The sequence below is a fragment of the Syngnathus typhle genome, linkage group LG2, assembly GCF_033458585.1.
Source record: "Syngnathus typhle isolate RoL2023-S1 ecotype Sweden linkage group LG2, RoL_Styp_1.0, whole genome shotgun sequence".
Taxonomy (NCBI): domain Eukaryota; kingdom Metazoa; phylum Chordata; class Actinopteri; order Syngnathiformes; family Syngnathidae; genus Syngnathus; species Syngnathus typhle.
This window is the reverse complement of record NC_083739.1, coordinates 776,921-796,760: the sequence shown is the minus strand read 5'-3', so window position 1 is coordinate 796,760 and position 19,840 is coordinate 776,921. Positions and strand designations below refer to the sequence as shown.

General features: G+C 45.8%; 3 protein-coding genes and 1 long non-coding RNA gene across 7 annotated transcripts; all 4 read left to right on the top strand.

Moving 5' to 3' along the window:
* Positions 1-572: 572 nt before the first annotated feature.
* On the top strand, positions 573-1,923 carry LOC133144693 (uncharacterized). Its single transcript, XR_009710752.1, has 7 exons — positions 573-641; positions 731-793; positions 868-895; positions 1,000-1,085; positions 1,203-1,340; positions 1,450-1,555; positions 1,695-1,923. It is a non-coding gene; the product is annotated as an uncharacterized LOC133144693 (long non-coding RNA).
* Positions 1,924-2,878: 955 nt separating this feature from the next.
* LOC133144538 (lithostathine-1-alpha-like) lies at positions 2,879-10,755 on the top strand. Of its 2 annotated transcripts, none has more exons than XM_061267315.1 (7): positions 2,879-2,953; positions 3,043-3,105; positions 3,180-3,207; positions 3,327-3,412; positions 3,530-3,667; positions 3,777-3,885; positions 10,532-10,755. In XM_061267315.1, exons 1-7 carry the CDS (start codon positions 2,894-2,896, stop codon positions 10,633-10,635), a joined length of 588 nt encoding a protein of 195 aa, XP_061123299.1. In that variant the 5' UTR covers positions 2,879-2,893; the 3' UTR covers positions 10,636-10,755. The 2 variants fall into 2 exon arrangements, with proteins under 2 accessions (XP_061123299.1, XP_061123309.1); XM_061267325.1 differs by lacking the exon at positions 10,532-10,755 and adding an exon at positions 4,348-4,569.
* LOC133144618 (low affinity immunoglobulin epsilon Fc receptor-like) lies at positions 9,824-15,685 on the top strand. 2 transcript variants are annotated; one of them, XM_061267460.1, is made up of 7 exons: positions 14,291-14,403; positions 14,493-14,555; positions 14,630-14,657; positions 14,762-14,847; positions 14,965-15,102; positions 15,211-15,316; positions 15,457-15,685. In XM_061267460.1, the coding sequence occupies exons 2-7, from the start codon at positions 14,493-14,495 to the stop codon at positions 15,528-15,530; spliced, it is 495 nt and encodes a 164-aa protein (XP_061123444.1). In that variant the 5' UTR covers positions 14,291-14,403; the 3' UTR covers positions 15,531-15,685. The 2 variants fall into 2 exon arrangements, with proteins under 2 accessions (XP_061123453.1, XP_061123444.1); XM_061267469.1 differs by lacking the exons at positions 14,291-14,403; positions 14,493-14,555; positions 14,630-14,657; positions 14,762-14,847; positions 14,965-15,102 and adding exons at positions 9,824-9,985; positions 10,103-10,234.
* A 432-nt stretch (positions 15,686-16,117) lies between these two features.
* LOC133144552 (macrophage mannose receptor 1-like) lies at positions 16,118-18,366 on the top strand. Of its 2 annotated transcripts, none has more exons than XM_061267360.1 (7): positions 16,118-16,127; positions 16,836-16,900; positions 16,975-17,002; positions 17,122-17,207; positions 17,325-17,462; positions 17,571-17,679; positions 18,143-18,366. In XM_061267360.1, exons 2-7 carry the CDS (start codon positions 16,838-16,840, stop codon positions 18,211-18,213), a joined length of 495 nt encoding a protein of 164 aa, XP_061123344.1. In that variant the 5' UTR covers positions 16,118-16,127; positions 16,836-16,837; the 3' UTR covers positions 18,214-18,366. The 2 variants fall into 2 exon arrangements, with proteins under 2 accessions (XP_061123344.1, XP_061123335.1); XM_061267351.1 differs by lacking the exon at positions 16,118-16,127 and adding an exon at positions 16,674-16,748 and having other exon boundaries at positions 16,838-16,900.
* Positions 18,367-19,840: the final 1,474 nt, after the last annotated feature.

The window sequence follows — 19,840 nt, the reverse complement described above, 5'->3', positions numbered from 1 at the left end:
GCAGTTCCTTTGTAACACCAGGTGGATACAACAAACATTGTTGAACATTTTCAATGCGGTGAGCCAAAGGGAGATGGCCAGGTTAGGTTACATTTGTCTCATTCTTGTGGAGCCAGACAAATAATTGGGGGAGAGCTCTTTGCCAAGTCTTGGCTTTGACAGTGAGAACATCTAGCATCAGTTGAATTCCAGTTTTTGACAAGCTCGTCAGGACGAGTGGCCAGGCCAAAACCGCCGGGTTCACATCTCCGACGTAAATCAAAATCAAAGACAGCTTTATTGTCAATCTCTCCACATGTCACGACACACAAAGAGACCGAAATTACGTTTCTCTCTATCCCACGGTGACGAGACACATACCCAGCTGATCCTCGTCGTCCGTTTTGTAGCAGACCGTCAGGCCCAATTTCTCCTCTTGATGGGATTTGTAGAGTTCCACCTCCTAATAATAGTTATCAGTATAATGCATGAGTACATACATTTCAGTACATTTCAAGCAAGTGTAGCAGTCAGCCATACTATTCAAGGGTGTGGTATAATGCTATAATGTCTTGGGACATTCCACGACTGTCATCAACCGTATGTATGTAAGCAGTGGCCAGGCTCGTCGTTGGTATCAAGCACCGCTCGCTACCATAAAGGTAAGGAGGCCATTTTACAATCTAGCTAATCAAATGAAATTTGACATGACTTTATGTCGACAAATGTGTTTTTGGTGTCAATCTTGCAGATGGCATTCACTCTTGGCTCATTGGTCCTCCTTTGAGGGATCAGCGGACTGCTGACTGGAGTCGTGAGTAGCTTCAATGGAAGTCCGGCCGTACTATTGCGTTGGCGATTTTAACAACATCTTTGTCTTCTCGACAGCGGTCCGCCAAAATTGTTCCTGTGAAAGGTTGGTAGATGGGCCTCAAAGAGGCTTTCGCAAATACCTTTGACACCAAGTTGAATTGATTTTCTTTTTTTTTCCTCCCTAAAAAATGAACCATTGCGCTGCAGGCAATAACTGTCCAAAAGGCTGGACTCAGTTGGACTGTTTCTGTTACATCTATGAAGATGAGAGGAGAACTTTTGCTGATGCCGAGGTATGGAAGACTGTCGTTGACAGCAAACATTGTGCCGAGTCGAAATATCTTGTCGGATGGAGCCAAAAAGGGACATTTCCCGTTCTACTCTTTCTTTGGGTTTGTCTTCCTCGTCAGAGCATCTGCAACACTCTTGGTGGGAATTTGGTCTCCATTCACAGTGATCTGGAAAATGCGCTGGTTCTTGAACTGAGTGAGGCAAGTGCTGGAGCCCCGAGTGGTGGTATCTGGATTGGTCCCACTGATGCAGTTTCGGTAAAACATTCCAAAATCAGGTTTCACTTGTGTTGTGTAGAGATTTGCCACCTTCAAATGTGAGTCTTTACAAAAGAAAGACACATTCAAATTTGATTTGGTCTTCTAGGAGGACGATTTCATGTGGACTGATGGCTCAAATGTGGACTTCACCAATTTTTCTGGTGGAGAGGCCGGTGATGATGATGGTGACTGTGTAGCGATGGTTACAGCTAGTAAGTAACAACAACATTTGAGGTTTGCTAAGAAGAATTGAATGCAGGTTTGCAGGAAGTAACAACAACATTTGAGGTTTGCTCAGAAGAATTGAATGAAGTCATACTTACACGTGATCTGTATTTTTTTTTTTTACAGCTGGAGAGTGGGTCGATGACATTTGCGCAACACCGCTCCCGTACGTTTGCATCAGGGAGACGTTCCGTCACTAAATGTCTTGGCCTCCAATATTGCACTATGCATGAGTTCAGTGACTCAGCTTTAGTGTCGTCTTGATATTTTTGGGGTTACTTTTCTTCTCATCTTCTTTCTCTTCTTTGGCGTTGTGGGGACAAATATTCAATGAATAAAGAACTATCAGCATCCAGATAGGTGTTTACGTCTTCTTTTTCCAACTGGCTAAGTGAGAAATCAGTTTGCATTCAAATTCATTCGCAATTTACTCGCTTCTCAATGTGTCTTTCGAAATAAAATGAAATCGCAGATGGGTCAGCCAGCCTGCATGTTTTGAAAAAAAGCATCGTGATAAAGAGTAAAGAGTTATCTGAGTAAAATTGGGCGTACAGCAAAGAGAGGCCATTTTTGTGGCTTCCGTAGATTTGGTCCCATTTGTCGCTGCTGACATGCACCTGAACCTGGAGGGCAAAGTGTTGACCGCATCGCCATCCCAACCCCCGCATCGCCGAGGTTGCAGTGGCGTCTCTCCCATTGGGACATGGGGGCTTCGTCTTCCCGGGGAGGCGGGATTAGCACGGCGGCGCTGAGCAACGGCGTGCCGCCGCGGCAGCTCTCGCCGCTCGCTACCGTAAGCGCCGGTGCTGTCTTTGCCCTCGTTGGAACGCTCCGGTAGTTCGTTGATGGCCGACAACTCGTGGCGATGGCTATCGTCACCCTGGACGCTGTTGTTGTCAGGCAGGCGGACCCGAATGTAAGCGTGAGCAGTTCCTTTGTAACACCAGGTGGATACAACAAACATTGTTGAACATTTTCAATGCGGTGAGCCAAAGGGAGATGGCCAGGTTAGGTTACATTTGTCTCATTCTTGTGGAGCCAGACAAATAATTGGGGGAGAGCTCTTTGCCAAGTCTTGGCTTTGACAGTGAGAACATCTAGCGTCAGTTGAATTCCAGTTTTTGACAAGCTCGTCAGGACGAGTGGCCAGGCCAAAACCGGCGGGTTCACATCTCCGACGTAAATCAAAGTCAAAGTCAGTCAAAGTTTACAATCGCTGTCCTGTAAAACAAAAGGGCACTTGTTGAATTCTTCCGTGGGAACAAAAATGCTATTAAAAGGTGTGGTAGAAAGTTAATGACAAAAACAAGACGCTCATCAACCCTATGTATATAAGCAGCGCCCAGGCTCGTCGTCAGTATCAAGCACCGCTCGCTACCATAAAGGTAAGGAGGCCATTTTACAATCTAGCTAATCAAATGAAACTTGACGTGACTTTATGTCGACAAATGTGGTTTTGGTGTCAATCTTGCAGATGGCATTCACTCTTGGCTCATTGTTCCTCCTTTGCGGGATCAGCGGACTGCTGACTGGAGTCGTGAGTACCTTCAATGGAAGTCCAGCTGTACTATTGCGTTGGCGATTTTAACAACATCTTTGTCTTCTCGACAGCGGTCCGCCACAATTGTGCCTGCGAAAGGTTGGTAGCTCGGCCTCAAAGAGGCTTTCGCAAATACCTTTGCGTCGTCAGCCGTTGACACCAAGTTGAATTGATTTTCTTTTTTTTTTCTCCCTGAAAAATAAACAATTGTGCTGCAGCCTTTTACTGTCCAAATGACTGGACTCAGTTGGACTGTTTCTGTTACATCTATGAAGATGAGAGCAGAACTTTTGCTGATGCCGAGGTATGGAAGACTGTCGTTGACAGCAAACTTTGTGCCCAGTCAAAATATCTTGTCGGATGGACCCAAAAAGTGACATTTCCCGTTCTACTCTTTGTTTGGGTTTGTCTTCCTCGTCAGAGCGTCTGCAACATTCTTGGTGGGAATCTGGTCTCCATTCACGGTGATCTGGAAAATGCGGTGGTTGTTGAACTGGTTCAGCCGCGTGGTGGAACCCTGCCTCTTGCAATCTGGATTGGTCTCACTGATGCAGTTTTGGTAAAACATTCCAAAATCAGTTTCACTTGTTTTGTGTAGAGATTTGCCACCTTCAAATGTGAGTCTTTACAAAAGAAAGACACATTCATATTTGATTTGTGTCTTCTAGGAGGACGATTTCATGTGGACTGATGGCTCAGATGTGGACTTTGACAATTTTTTGGGTTCAGAGCCCAGTAGCATGGGTGACTGTGTAGTGATGGCCATAAATGTTAACAGTAAGTAACAACAACATTTGGGTTATGCTCAGAAGAATTGAATGAAGTCATACTTACACGTGTGTTAGGGTGGTGCTCACTCTAACATATTTTGCAAGAACCACATGGGAGACAGTTAAGTCTTTCTGGGCACCTGCAGGCGGAGAGTTCATTCGTCACTGTGCGTACAGCAATGATCGAATGACGTCTGCCTCTCGCTTCCCACAAGAGCATCTTTATTAAGAGAAAAAGGCTGGGGGTGACAGTAGACTGAATAGAGAAGTTAAAAAGCCCTTGACCTCTAGATTAGCAGAGCAGGGGATGTTTTACAAGCTAGGTTATTTATTACTGGTTACACGCCAACATAAGCATAAAACTAATCTACCTAGGTTATTTATTACTGGTTACATACATTCCAACATAATCATATGATCAAGATAGTTTTGGAAAACCCTGACAACGTGATTTTTTTTTTTTTTACAGCTGGAGACTGGGGAGTTCAGAATTGCACAACACCGTTCCCGTACGTTTGCATCAAGGAAGCGCATCACTAAATGTCTTGGCCTCCAATATTGCACTATGCATGAGTTCAATGACTCAGCTTTAGTGTCGCCTTGATATTTTTGGGGTTACTTTCAACTTTTCTTCCTCTTCTTTGGCGTTGTGGGGACAACTATTCAATGAATAAAGAACTATCATCATCCACATAGGTGTTTACGTCTTCTTTTTCCAACTGGCTAAGTGAGAAATCAGTTTGCATTCAAATTCATTCGCAATTGACTCGATTCTCAATGTGTCTTTCGAAATAAAACGCACAAACAGGCGCAGCTCGGTCGAGTCAAAAAGGAGACTTTTGCGCTCTTGTGGGTGTGAACCTGTCAATTAAAGAATGAGCCCCTGCCCTTGATATGGCGGAAGAAGACACTGCGTTGGGTGCTAAGAGCAGTCCGCTCCAAAAGTATTGGAACAGCAAGTTCAAAATGTTTGAAGACATTTCGGGGTTTCAGAACAAAAGACCGATGTCAAATAGAACTTTGGGATTCCATGGGGTTTGTATCTCGAGGTGTGAAAGAAGAACTTTTTCCAAAATATATATATATATGACAGAGTCTTGTGACGTGACACAAAGTGAAGGCGAAACGTAAGAGTCTTACAGCCACCGGCCAAGTCAACCAAGGCAAGGATCAAAGTCTTTGTTCTTTTGCCAACAGTGCTCACAGTTCATTGTAAGTCATTTGTCAAAAGAACAATGCAAATTCTATTCCTGTTTTCTCATGGAAAACACTGGAAAATATGCCAATTGTGGAAACACTTCGGGCACTAATAATCATAATAATCATAATAATAAGTCAACTTGCAGCCAGCCAATCACACGCTGGAGGCAATGAATGATCGCCCTTCGCCACCCCTTTTCTCTTATTCATACTTGATTTATTTTGTGTTGCCCATCGAAATAATCTCAAATGTACCGTAATTTTCGGACAATGAGTTGCGTTTTTTTTCATAGTTTGGGTCGGGTGGGGCGACATACTCAGGAGCGACTTTTATATGTTTTTTTTTTCACAAATTTTTACTTGATCATTAACACATCACTTACTTACAAGTATGTTATAAGTATTGGCCCTTTGGAAATTTGTGAAGCCCCACTTTTATTTGATAGTCGAATCTATTGAGAAATGACTTTTAATACCACTTCATGTATAGCTTTTTCACCGGTGAACTTTGTCATCGTTATCCGAGTAAAATTGGGCGTACAGCAAAGAGAGGCCATTCTTGTGGCTTCCGTAGATTTGGTCCCATTTGTCGCTGCTGACATGCACCTGAACCTGGAGGGCAAAGTGTTGACCGCATCGCCATCCCAACCCCCGCATCGCCGAGGTTGCAGTGGCGTCTCTCCCACTGGGACGTGGGGGCTTCGTCTTCCCGGGGAGGCGGGATTAGCACGGCGGCACTGAGCAACGGCGTGCCGCCGCGGCAGCTCTCGCCGCTCGCTACCGTAAGCGCCGGTGCTGTCTTTGCCCTCGTTGGAACGCTCCGGTAGTTCGTTGATGGCCGACAACTCGTGGCGATGGCTATCGTCACCCTGGACGCTGTTGTTGTCAGGCGGACCCGAATGTAAGCGTGAGCAGTTCCTTTGTAACACCAGGTGGATACAACAAACATTGTTGAACATTTTCAATGCGGTGAGCCAAAGGGAGATGGCCAGGTTAGGTTACATTTGTCTCATTCTTGTGGAGCCAGACAAGTAATTGGGGGAGAGCTCTTTGCCAAGTCTTGGCTTTGACAGTGAGAACATCTAGCGTCAGTTGAATTCCAGTTTTTGACGAGCTCGTTAAGACGAGTGGCGCAAGCAAAAACGTGAACTCAAGAGAATTCCCAGGCAAAAACCGGCGGGTTCACCTCTCCGACGTAAATCAAAGTCAAAGACAGCTTTATTGTCAATCTCTCCACATGTCACAACACACAAAGAGACCGAAATGACGTTTTTCTCTATCCCACGGTGACGAGACACATACCCAGCTGATCCTCGTCGTCCGTTTTGTAGCAGACCGTCAGGCCCAACTTCTCCTCTTGATGGGATTTGTAGAGTTCCACCTCCTAATAATAGTTATCAGTATAATGCATGAGTACATTTCAGTACATTTCAAGCAAGTGTAGCAGTAAGCCATACTATTCAAGGGTGTGGTATAATGCTATAATGTCTTGGGACATTCCAAGACTGTCATCAACCCTATGTATGTATACATAAGCAGCAGCCAGGCTCGTCGTCGGTATCAAGCACCGCTCGCTACCATAAAGGTAAGGAGGCCATTTTACAATCTCGCTTTTCAAATGAAGTTTGACGTGACTTTATGTTGACAAATATCATGTGTTTTTGGTGTCAACCTTGCAGATGGCAACCTCCATGAGTCGTCACCTTATCGTGGTGGAGGGGTTTGCGTGCCCCTGTGATCCTAGGAGCCATGTTGTCTGGGGCTTCATGCTCCTGGTAGGGTCACTCATGGCAAACGGGTCCTAGGTGAGGGGCCAGACAAAGCACGGCTCAAAAAGCCCCTTATGATGAAGAATATATATGGAAACAGATTTCCCTCGCCCGGACGCGGGTCACCGGGGCCCCCCTCTGGAGCCAGGCCTGGAGGCGGGGCTCGAAGGCGAGCGTCTGGTGGCCGGGTCCTGACTGTTGTTTGTGTCTATGCACCAAACGGCAGTTCAGAGTACCCACCCTTTTTGGAGTCCCTGGAGGAGGTGCTGGAGAGCGCTCCTTCTGGGGACTCCATCGTTCTACTGGGTGACTTCAATGCTCACGTGGGCAATGACAGTGAGACCTGGAAGGGCGTGATTGGGAGGAACGCCCCCCCCCCGATCTGAACCCGAGCGGTGTTCTATTATTGGACTTCGGTGCTCAACACGGATTTTCTACAATGAACACCATGTTCAAACATAAGGGTGTCCATGTGTGCACTTGGCACCAGGACACCCTAGGCCGCAGTTCGATGATCGACTTTGTAGTCGTGTCATCGTATTTGCGGCCGCATGTTTTGGACACTCGGGCGAAGAGAGGGGCGGAGCTGTCAACTGATCACCACCTGGTGGTGGGTTGGCTCCGATGGTGGGGGAAGATGCCGGTCCGACCTGGCAGACCCAAACGTTCTGTGAGGGTCTGCTGGGAACGTCCCCTGTCAGGAAGAGCTTCAACTCCCACCTCCGGCAGAACTTTTCCCAGGTCCCGAGGGAGGCGGGGGACATTGAGTCCGAGTGGACCTTGTTCCGCGCCTCCATTGTTGAGGCGGCCGACCGGAGCTGCGGCCGTAAGGTCATTGGTGCCTGTTGTGGCGGCAATCCCCGAACCCGCTGGTGGACACCGGCGGTAAGGGATGCCGTCAAGCTGAAGAAGGAGTACTATCGGGCCGTTTTGGCCTGCGGGACTCCCGAGGCAGCTGACAGGTACCGGATGGCCAAGCGGAACGCGGCTTCGGCGGTTGCTGAGGCAAAAACCCGGGCGTGGGAGGAGTTTGGCGAGGCCATGGAGAATGACTTCCGGACGGCTTCGAGGAAATTCTGGTCCACCATCCGGCGTCTCAGGAGGAGGAAGCAGTGCAACGTCAACACCGTTTACAGTGGAGATGGCGAGCTGCTGACCTCGACTCGGGACGTCGTGTGTCGGTGGGGAGAATACTTCGAAGACCTCCTCAATTCCACCGACACGCCTTCCATTGTGGAGGCAGGGCCTGGGGACTCTGAGGCGGACTCTCCAATCTCTGGGGTTGAAGTCACTGAGGTAGTTAAAAAACTCCTCGGTAGCAAGGCCCCGGGGGTGGATGAGATCCGCCCGGATTTCTTAAGGGCTCTGGATGCTGTGGGGCTGTCATGGCTGACACGTCTCTACAGCATCGCGTGGACATCGGGGACAGTGCCTCTGGATTGGCAGACTGGGGTGGTGGTTCCCCTCTTTAAGAAGGGGGACCGGAGGGTGTGTTCCAATTACAGGGGAATTACACTCCTCAGCCTCCCTGGGAAGGTCTATTCAGGGGTGCTGGAGAGGAGGGTCCGTCGGGAGGTCGAACCTCGGATTCAGGAGGAACAGTGTGGCTTTCGTCCTGGCCATGGAACAGTGGACCAGCTCTTCACCCTCAGCAGGATCCTCGAGGGTGCATGGGAGTTTGCCCAACCACTCCACATGTGTTTTGTGGACTTGGAGAAGGCGTTCGACCGTGTCCCTCGGGAGGTTCTCTGGGAGGTGCTTCGGGAGTACGGGGTACCGAGCCAACTGATAAGGGCGGTTCGGTCCCTGTATCACCAATGCCAGAGTTTGGTCCGCATTTCCGGCAGTAAGTCGGATTTGTTCTCAGTGAGGGTTGGACTCCGCCAAGGCTGCCCTTTGTCACCGATTCTGTTCATAGTTTTTATGGACAGAATTTCTAGGCGCAGCCGAGGCGTTGAAGGTGTCCGATTTGGGGACCTCAGCATCGCGTCTCTGCTTTTTGCAGACGACGTGGTGCTGTTGGCTTCTTCAGGCCGTGATCTCCAGCTCTCACTGGAGCGGTTCGCAGCCGAGTGTGAAGCGGTCGAGATGAGGGTCAGCACCTCCAAATCCGAGTCCATGGTCCTCGATCGGAAAAGGGTGGAATGCCCTCTCCGGATCGGGGATGAGATCCTGCCCCAAGTGGAGGAGTTTAAGTATCTTGGGGTCTTGTTCACGAGTGAGGGGAAGATGGAGCGCGAGATCGACAGGCGGATCGGTGCAGCGTCGGCAGTAATGCGGACTTTGTACCGGTCCGTCGTGGTAAAGAGAGAGCTGAGCCAAAAGGCAAAGCTCTCAATTTACCGGTCGATTTACGCTCCTACCCTCACCTCACCCGAAAGAACGGGATCCCGGATACAAGCGGCCGAAATGAGTTTTCTCCGCAGGATGTCCGGGCTCTCCCTTAGAGATAGGGTGAGAAGTTCGGTCATCCGGGAGAGACTCGGAGTAGAGTCGCTGCTCCTCCACGTTGAGAGGAGCCAGATGAGGTGGCTGGGGCATCTCATCAGGATGCCTCCTGGACGCCTCCCTGGGGAGGTGTTCCGGGCATGTCCCATCGGTAGGAGACCCCGGGGACGACCCAGGACGCGCTGGAGAGACTATGTCTCTCAGCTGGCCTGGGAACGCCTTGGGATCCCCGGGATGAGCTAGATGAAGTGGCTGGGGAGAGGGAAGTCTGGGAGTCCCTCCTAAAGGTGCTGCCCCCGCGACCCGACCCCGGATAAGCGGAAGAAGATGGATGGATGGAACCTTGCAGATGGCTCATTGGTCCTCCTTTGCGGGATCAGCGGACTGCTGACTGGAGTCGTGAGTACCTTCAATGGAAGTCTAGCTGTACTATTGCGTTGGCGATTTTAACAACATCTTTGTCTTCTCGACAGTGGTCCGCCACAATTGTGCCTGCGAAAGGTTGGTAGCTGGGCCTCAAAGAGGCTTTCGCAAATACCTTTGACACCAAGTTGAATTGATTTTCTTTTGTTTTCTCCCCAAAAAATGAACCATTGTGCTGCAGGCAATAACTGTCCAAAAGGCTGGACTCAGTTGGACTGTTTCTGTTACATCTATGAAGATGAGAGGAGAACTTTTGCTGATGCCGAGGTATGGAAGACTGTCGTTGACAGCAAACTTTGTGCCGAGTCGAAATATCTTGTCGGATGGACCCAAAAAGTGACATTTTCAGTTCTACTCTTTGTTTGGGTTTGTCTTCCTCGTCAGAGCGTCTGCAACATTCTTGGTGGGAATTTGGTCTCCATTCACAGTGATCTGGAAAATGCGCTGCTTTTTGAACTGTTTAAGGCTGGACCCTCGGCTGGTGCTATGTGGATTGGTCTCACTGATGCAGTTTTGGTAAAACATTCCAAAATCAGTTTCACTTGTGTTGTGTAGAGATTTGCCACCTTCAAATGTGAGTCTTTACAAAAGAAAAAGACATTCAAATTTGATTTGGTCTTCTAGGAGACCGATTACATGTGGACTGATGGCTCAAATGTGGACTTCGACAATTTTCCTGAAGGGTTCACTGATGAGGATCAGAATGACTGTGCAGTGATAGTATCAGGTGGTAAGTAACAACAACATTTGAGGTTTGCTCAGAAGAATTGAATGAAGTCATACTTACACGTGATCTGTATTTTTCTTTTACAGCTGGAGAGTGGGCAGATTTGCCTTGCACATCAGACCTCCCGTACGTTTGCATCAAGGGGGTGCATCACCAAATGTCTTGGCCTCCAATATTGCACTATCCTTGAGTTCAATGACTCAGCTTTAGTGTCGCCTTGATATTTTGGGGGTTACTTTCAACTTTTCTTCCTCTTCTTTGGCGTTGTGGGGACAACTATTCAATGAATAAAGAACTATCATCATCCAAATAGGTGTTTACGTCTTCTTTTTCCAACTGGCTAAGTGAGAAATCAGTTTGCATTCAAATTCATTCGCAATTGACTCGCTTCTCAATGTGTCTTTCGAAATAAAACGCACAAACAGGCGCAGTTCGGTCGAGTCAAAAAGGAGACTTTTGCGCTCTTGTGGGTGTGAACCTGTCAATTAAAGAATGAGCCACTGCCCTTGATATGGTGGAAGAAGACACTTTGTCGAGTGCTAAGAGCAGTCCGCTCCAAAAGTATTGGAACAGACAGTTCAAAATGTTGGTTTTTGTTGTAAACTGAAGACATTTTGGGGTTTCAGAACAAAAGGCCCATGTCAAATAGAACTTTGGGATTCCATGGGGTTTGTATCTCGAGGTGTGAGAACACTCTCGAGAACTTTTTCCAAAATATATATATGACAGAGTCTTGTGACGTGACACAACGTGAAGGCGAAACGGAAGAATCTTACAGCCACTGGCCAAGTCAACCAGGGCAAAGCACGAGTTTGGAGAAGGATCAAAGTCAGAGTCTCGAGGCCGCAAGACATTTGGACCGATAAAAAGAAGAGATTTAGAGTGGCCTTTTTCTTTTTTGGAAATTCTGTTCTCTGCCAATAAAGATGTTCAGCTCCTGTCTGAATAAGTGTTAAAAAAAAAAAAAAGGAGAGAAAGAATCATGCAGACTTTTCCGGTTTTCATTTCCACCAAACCCAAAGAGAGTTTTGCTGCCATCATGTGTCTTAATGCAGTAGCATTAGAATATAGAGAATATCAGAATATTAAAAAATCTAATCCTATTCCTCCTCATTATCTGTCCAACACATGAATTTTGAGGCATTCAAAATCATTTCTAATCCTTTTGAGCTCTTGTTTTTCTTTTTTTTTGTTCTTTTGCCAACAGTGCTCACAGTTCATTGTAAGTCATTTGTCAAAACGACAATGCAAGTTCTATTCCTGTTTTCTCATGGAAAACAATGGAAAATATGCCAATTGTGGAAACAATTCGGGCACTAATAATCATAATAATCATAATAATAAGTCAACTTGCAGCCAGCCAATCACACGCTGGAGGCAATTAATGATCGCCCTTCGCCACCCCTTTTCTCTTATTCATACTTGATTTATTTTGTGTTGCCCATCGAAACAATCTCAAATGTACCGTAATTTTCGGACAATAAGTTGCGTTTTTTTTCATAGTTTGGGTCGGGTGGGGCGACATACTCAGGAGCGACTTTTATATGTTTTTTTTTCACAAATTTTTACTTGATCATTAACACATCATTTACTTACAAGTATGTTATAAGTATTGGCCCTTTGGAAATTTGTGAAGCCCCACTTTTATTTGATAGTCGAATCTATTGAGAAATGACTTTTAATACCACTTCATGTATAGCTTTTTCACCGGTGAACTTTGTCATCGTTATCCGGGTAAAATTGGGCGTACAGCAAAGAGAGGCCATTTTTGTGGCTTCCATAGATTTGGTCCCATTTGTCACTGCTGACATGCACCTGAACCTGGAGGGCAAAGTGTTGACCGCATCGCCATCCCAACCCCCGCATCGCCGAAGTTGCAGTGGCGTCTCTCCCACTGGGACGTGGGGGCTTCGTCTTCCCGGGGAGGCGGGATTAGCACGGCGGCGCTGAGCAACGGCGTGCCGCCGCGGCAGCTCTCGCCGCTCGCTACCGTAAGCGCCGGTGCTGTCTTTGCCGTCGTTGGAACGCTCCGGTATTCGTTGATGGCCGACAACTCGTGGCGATGGCTATCGTCACCCTGGACGCTGTTGTTGTCAGGCAGGCGGACCCGAATGTAAGCATGAGCAGTTCCTTTGTAAAACCAGGTGGATACAACAAACATTGTTGAACATTTTCAATGAGGTGAGCCAAAGGGAGATGGCCAGGTTAGGTTACATTTGTCTCATTCTTGTGGAGCCAGACAAATAATTGGGGGAGAGCTCTTTGCCAAGTCTTGGCTTTGACAGTGAGAACATCTAGCGTCAGTTGAATTCCAGTTTTTGACAAGCTTGTCAGGACGAGTGGCCCAAGCAAAAACGTGAACTCAAGAGAATTCCCAGGCGAAAACCGGCGGGTTCACCTCTCCGACGTAAATACCCAGCTGATCCTCGTCGTTCGTTTTGTAGTACCGTTTTTTTCCGTGTATAGTGCGCAAAATTTAACTAATTTATTGTCCTAAAATCTGGGGTGCGCATTATACATTTATATATATTTTTTTAAAGAAAATCATGGTACAACAAAACCAACAACAGGACTGACCGACAAAGTCGTGGAACAAAAAGACAGGGTGACATTACCAAAGACAGGAACAGAAAGCAAACAGACATCATGACAGTAAGACATGCAATGATCCGACGGTGAGCGAGGGGCAGACAGGACTTAAATACAAAACACGTTACATCGATTGAGGTGACACAGGAAGGGGGGGGGGCGACGCCAACAGAAACTATGGCAACCTAGACACATAGCAAAACTGGGGACGAGACATGACAAATCTCCCTCCAAATCAAACTTGAAATCACACCTTTCTTCTTGTTTGTTGTCAATGGCGCATCGCATTCAGCCATCCTGCCCAACACACTTAGTCAGTCAAATTCGTAATTGACGACACATGGTTTGATGCCACGGTGCAATCCTTGATGGTGTGTTATTGTCAAATATTGTTTGTTTTTTAATCTCCATCGCGGACCGGACGTCATACGGAGGCCGCCATTACAGATGCGCAGAACGGATGCCCAAGACACGTCAGCTATATTAAGAGCGAGACTTCAGTTCTCCACCTATTAGTTTCAATTCACAGTTGAATTAGCAGTTTCAATCAGCAAATAACAAAATGCGTATTACAGGTCGGTCATATTTGATTTCACAACACTTTGCCTTGTTCCTTTCGTCTCTGCTGTTCACTTTGAACACAATGCTCTGGTATCAGACAAGGCTTGCTCGGTCACCTGCTCGTTTGCCGTCTGTCACAATGTACCCTACACAAATCCGAAACATTTGTTGCGGCTCTGAGTCACGACGAGGGGCAAGTTTTGGTTTCCAAGGGTGTTTTTATTCCTCTTCAACGTCTCTCGCATACAGAGCCGCCTTTTTCACATGTTCGCACTGATCGCGGTGGTGCCTTTACGGGCAGTCGGAGAAATCAACGCCAACAAAAGAAATGACATCCAGCCTAGTTAAGACCATACCAAAGACTATAAAAATGGGACCCATTATCTCCCTGCGTGTAGGACGATCATTGGGACTTAGAAAAAATAAAAATAAATAAAGAATTTTTTTTAAAAAATCATCAAATTGGGTGCGTATTATACATGGGTACAGGCTTTTTTCCAGCATCGGCATGCCATTTTTAGGGTGCGTATTATACATGGGGGCGCACTATACACGGAAAAAAACGGTACATTTCAAACAAGTGTAGAAGTCAGTCATAGTATTCAAGGGTGTGGAAGAATGCTACAGTAATGAAGAGAACTTGGCATCCTTCCAGCTATTTATATTTGCAAAGATGTTATTAAAAGGTGTGGTAGAAAGTTGATGACAAAAACAAGATTGGAAATTCCAAGACTGTCATCAACCGTATGTATACATAAGCAGCGGCCAGACTCGTCGTCAGTATCAAGCACCGCTCGCTACCATAAAGGTAAGGAGGCAATTTTACGATCTCGCTTTTCAAATGAAATTTAACGTGACTTTATGTTGACAAATGTGGTTTTGGTGTCAATCTTGCAGATGGCATTCACTCTTGGCTCATTGGTCCTCCTTTGCGGGATCAGCGGACTGCTGACTGGAGTCGTGAGTACCTTCAATGGAAGTCCAGCTGTCCTATTGCGTTGGCAATTTTAACAACATCTTTGTCTTCTCGACAGTGGTCCGCCACAATTGTTCCTGTGAAAGGTTGGTTGCTGGGCCTCAAAGAGGCTTTCGCAAATACCTTTGACACCAAGTTGAATTGATTTTCTTTTTTTTTCCTCCCCAAAAAATGAACCATTGCGCTGCAGGCAATAACTGTCCAAAAGGCTGGACTCAGTTGGACTGTTACTGTTACATCTATGAAGATGAGAGGAGAACTTTTGCTGATGCCGAGGTATGGAAGACTGTCGTTGACAGCAAACTTTGTGCCGAGTCGAAATATCTTGTCGGATGGACCCAAAATGGAACATTTCCCGTTCTACTCTTTGTTTGTTTTTTTGTTTCTCGTCAGAACGTCTGCAACATTCTTGGTGGGAATTTGGTCTCCATTCACAGTGATCTGGAAAATGCGCTGGTTCTTGAACTGAGTGAGGCAGGTGGTGTAGCCCCGGGTGGTGGTATCTGGATTGGTCTCACTGATGCAGTTTCGGTAAAACATTCCAAAATCAGTTTCACTTGTGTTGTGTAGAGATTTGCCACCCTCAAATGTGAGTCTCTACAAAAGAAAGACACATTCAAATTTGATTTGGTCTTCTAGGAGGACGATTTCATGTGGACTGATGGCTCAAATGTGGACTTCACCAATTTTTCTGGTGGAGAGGCCGGTGATGATGATGGTGACTGTGTAGCGATGGTTACAGATAGTAAGTAACAACAACATTTGCGGTTTGCTAAGAAGAATTGAATGCAGGATTGCAGGAAGTAACAACAACATTTGAGGTTTGCTCAGAAGAATTGAATGAAGTCATACTTACACATGATCTGTATTTTCTTTTTTTTACAGCTGGAGAGTGGGTCGATGACATTTGCGCAATACCGCTCCCGTACGTTTGCATCAGGGAGACGTTCCGTCACTAAATGTCTTGGCCTCCAATATTGCACTATGCATGAGTTCAGTGACTCAGCTTTAGTGTCGTCTTGATATTTTTGGGGTTACTTTTCTTCTCATCTTCTTTCTCTTCTTTGGCGTTGTGGGGACAAATATTCAATGAATAAAGAACTATCAGCATCCAGATAGGTGTTTACGTCTTCTTTTTCCAACTGGCTAAGTGAGAAATCAGTTTGCATTCAAATTCATTCGCAATTTACTCGCTTCTCAATGTGTCTTTTGAAATAAAATGAAATTGCAGATGGGTCAGCCAGCCTGCATGTTTTGAAAAAAAGCATTGTGATAAAGAGTAAAGAGTTATCTGAGTAAAATTGGGCGTACAGCAAAGAGAGGCCATTTTTGTGGCTTCCGTAGATTTGGTCCCATTTGTCGCTGCTGACATGCACCTGAACCTGGAGGGCAAAGTGTTGACTGCATCGCCATCCCAACCCCCGCATCGCCGAGGTTGCAGTGGCGTCTCTCCCATTGGGACATGGGGGCTTCGTCTTCCCGGGGAGGCGGGATTAGCACGGCGGCGCTGAGCAACGGCGTGCCGCCGCGGCAGCTCTCGCCGCTCGCTACCGTAAGCGCCGGTGCTGTCTTTGCCCTCGTTGGAACGCTCCGGTAGTTCGTTGATGGCCGACAACTCGTGGCGATGGCTATCGTCACCCTGGACGCTGTTGTTGTCAGGCGGACCTGAATGTAAGCGTGAGCAGTTCCTTTGTAACACCAGGTGGATACAACAAACATTGTTGAACATTTTCAATGAGGTGAGCCAAAGGGAGATGGCCAGGTTAGGTTACATTTGTCTCATTCTTGTGGAGCCAGACAAATAATTGGGGGAGAGCTCTTTGCCAAGTCTTGGCTTTGACAGTGAGAACATCTAGCGTCAGTTGAATTCCAATTTTTGACAAGCTCGTTAGGATGAGTGGCGCAAGCAAAAACGTGAACTCAAGAGAATTCCCAGACGAAAACCGGCGGGTTCACATCTCCGACGTAAATCAAAGTCAAAGTCAAAGTCAGTCAAAGTTTACAATCGCTGTCCTGTAAAACAAAAGGGCACTTGTTGAATTCTTCCGTGGGAACAAAAATGCTATTAAAAGGTGTGGTAGAAAGTTAATGACAAAAACAAGACGCTCATCAACCCTATGTATATAAGCAGCGCCCAGGCTCGTCGTCAGTATCAAGCACCGCTCGCTACCATAAAGGTAAGGAGGCAATTTTACGATCTCGCTTTTCAATTGAAATTTAACGTGACTTTATGTTGACAAATGTGGTTTTGGTGTCAATCTTGCAGATGGCATTCACTCTTGGCTCATTGGTCCTCCTTTGCGGGATCAGCGGACTGCTGACTGGAGTCGTGAGTACCTTCAATGGAAGTCCAGCTGTACTATTGCGTTGGCGATTTTAACAACATCTTTGTCTTCTCGACAGCGGTCCGCCACCATTGTTCCTGCGAAAGGTTGGTAGCTGGGCCTCAAAGAGGCTTTCGCAAATACCTTTGCGTCGTCAGCCGTTGACACCAAGTTGAATTGATTTTCTTTTTTTTTTCTCCCTGAAAAATAAACAATTGTGCTGCAGCCTTTTACTGTCCAAATGACTGGACTCAGTTGGACTGTTTCTGTTACATCTATGAAGATGAGAGCAGAACTTTTGCTGATGCCGAGGTATGGAAGACTGTCGTTGACAGCAAACTTTGTGCCCAGTCAAAATATCTTGTCGGATGGACCCAAAAAGTGACATTTCCCGTTCTACTCTTTGTTTGGGTTTGTCTTCCTCGTCAGAGCGTCTGCAACATTCTTGGTGGGAATCTGGTCTCCATTCACGGTGATCTGGAAAATGCGGTGGTTGTTGAACTGGTTCAGCCGCGTGGTGGAACCCTGCCTCTTGCTATCTGGATTGGTCTCACTGATGCAGTTTTGGTAAAACATTCCAAAATCAGTTTCACTTGTTTTGTGTAGAGATTTGCCACCTTCAAATGTGAGTCTTTACAAAAGAAAGACACATTCATATTGATTTGTGTCTTCTAGGAGGACGATTTCATGTGGACTGATGGCTCAGATGTGGACTTTGACAATTTTTTGGGTTCAGAGCCCAGTAGCATGGGTGACTGTGTAGTGATGGCCATAAATGTTAACAGTAAGTAACAACAACATTTGGGTTATGCTCAGAAGAATTGAATGAAGTCATACTTACACGTGTGTTAGGGTGGTGCTCACTCTAACATATTTTGCAAGAACCACATGGGAGACAGTTAAGTCTTTTTGGGCACCTGCAGGCGGAGTGTTCATTCGTCACTGTGCGTACAGCAATGATCGAATGACGTCTGCCTCTCGCTTCCCACAAGAGCATCTTTATTAAGAGAAAAAGGCTGGGGGTGACAGTAGACTGAATAGACAAGTTAAAAAGCCCTTGACCTCTAGATTAGCAGAGCAGGGGATGTTTTACAAGCTAGGTTATTTATTACTGGTTACACGCCAACATAAGCATAAAACTAATCTACCTAGGTTATTTATTACTGGTTACATACATTCCAACATAATCATATGATCAAGATAGTTTTGGAAAACCCTGACAACGTGATTTTTTTTTTTCTTTACAGCTGGAAACTGGGGAGTTGCGAATTGCACAACACCGTTCCCGTACGTTTGCATCAAGGAAGCGCATCACTAAATGTCTTGGCCTCCAATATTGCACTATGCATGAGTTCAATGACTCAGCTTTGGTGTCACCTTGATATTTTTGGGGTTACTTTCAACTTTTCTTCCTCTTCTTTGGCGTTGTGGGGACAACTATTCAATGAATAAAGAACTATCAGCATCCAAATAGGTGTTTATGTCTACTTTTTCCAACTTGCTAAGTTGAGATTCTGTTGTTGTCAGGCAGACCTGAATGTAAGCATGAGCAGTTCCTTTGTAAAACCAAGTGGATACAACAAACATTGTTGAACATTTTCAATGAGGTGAGCCAAAGGGAGATGGCCAGGTTAGGTTACATTTGTCTCATTCTTGTGGAGTCAGACAAATACCGTAATCTTCAGACTATAAATCGCGGGTTTTTTTTCATAGTTTGGGTGGGGGGGCGACTTATACTCAGGACCGACTTATATCCATATATATGTTTTTTTTTTCACTTTTTCGGGCATTTTATGCCTGGTGCGACTTATAGTCCGAAAATGACGGTAATTGGGGGAGAGCTCTTTGCCAAGTCTTGGCTTTGACAGTGAGAACATTTAGCGTCAGTTGAAATCCAGTTTCGACAAGCTTGTTCATTCAGCTCGTCGGTGGATCCCCATAGGGAGTTTCATAAACAAGATCATGTCAGGTCATTAAAAAATCCTCTTTCTTCCAAAACTCTTTCGGAATGCATTCATTAGGTACTAACAGGTGAGCAATCCAGTCCGACAAGTTTCGGTCTGTTTTGTTGCCTTGTATGAATGGTCGCTACGAAGGCAAACATCGTGATCCATTGTGCTCATAATCACAGCAATGAATACTTGTACAACAACTCATTCTTTTATTACTAATACTTCATTAGTACGACTTGAATTCCCAAAATACAACTACTAGCACTGCTGCTACTTCTACTCGCACGACTTGCAGTCTCACACATACTCATAATCATAAGAGCACTGCAACTGCTCATTCTTGCTAATCATAAGACGACTTCAACTGCTCATTCTCGTGCGACTGCTATTAGTCCTACTAAAGTACGACTCACATTTAAACTATCGCCGCTACTGTTTTTAGTATGAATGCTCAAACGGCTACTCCACATATTGGTACGTATTACCGCTAATACTATTCATTGTGTGAAGGCGAAGGCCTTCACACATATGTTATTCTACTCCATTTACTTTATTATTGTGTGAAGGCGAAGGCCTTCACACATATGTTATTCTACTCCATTTACTTTATTATTGTGTGAAGGCGAAGGCCTTCACACATATGTTATTCTACACCATTCTCTATTATTATTATTATTATTATTAGTGTGAAGGTGAAGACCTTCACACTATTGTTATTCCTGTCCTTTATTAGTGTGAAGGTGAAGACCTTCACACTATTGTTATTCCTGTCCTTTATTAGTGTGAAGGTGAAGACCTTCACACTATTGTTATTCCTGTCCTTTATTATTAGTGTGAAGGTGAAGACCTTCACACTATTGTTATTCCTGTCCTTTATTATTATTATTGTGTGAAGGCGAAGGCCTTCACACATTGTTATTCTACTTTATTATTATTTTTATTAAACAACTTATTCCTCCCACTTTTTTGACATCCAACTACTCCCACATGCTT

Bases quoted from the DNA above. Each gene is read 5' to 3' on its own strand.
- LOC133144538 (XM_061267315.1), top strand. From the start codon at position 2,894: ATGTATATAAGCAGCGCCCAGGCTCGTCGTCAGTATCAAGCACCGCTC. The intron at 3,106-3,179 runs GTGAGTACCTTC...TCTTCTCGACAG, and splicing joins GCGGACTGCTGACTGGAGTC to CGGTCCGCCACAATTGTGCC. The intron at 3,668-3,776 runs GTAAAACATTCC...TGTGTCTTCTAG, and splicing joins GTCTCACTGATGCAGTTTTG to GAGGACGATTTCATGTGGAC.
- LOC133144618 (XM_061267460.1), top strand. From the start codon at position 14,493: ATGGCATTCACTCTTGGCTCATTGGTCCTCCTTTGCGGGATCAGCGGA. The intron at 14,556-14,629 runs GTGAGTACCTTC...TCTTCTCGACAG, and splicing joins GCGGACTGCTGACTGGAGTC to TGGTCCGCCACAATTGTTCC. The intron at 14,658-14,761 runs GTTGGTTGCTGG...ATTGCGCTGCAG, and splicing joins CACAATTGTTCCTGTGAAAG to GCAATAACTGTCCAAAAGGC.
- LOC133144552 (XM_061267351.1), top strand. From the start codon at position 16,689: ATGTATATAAGCAGCGCCCAGGCTCGTCGTCAGTATCAAGCACCGCTC. The intron at 17,463-17,570 runs GTAAAACATTCC...TGTGTCTTCTAG, and splicing joins GTCTCACTGATGCAGTTTTG to GAGGACGATTTCATGTGGAC. The intron at 17,680-18,142 runs GTAAGTAACAAC...TTTTCTTTACAG, and splicing joins GATGGCCATAAATGTTAACA to CTGGAAACTGGGGAGTTGCG.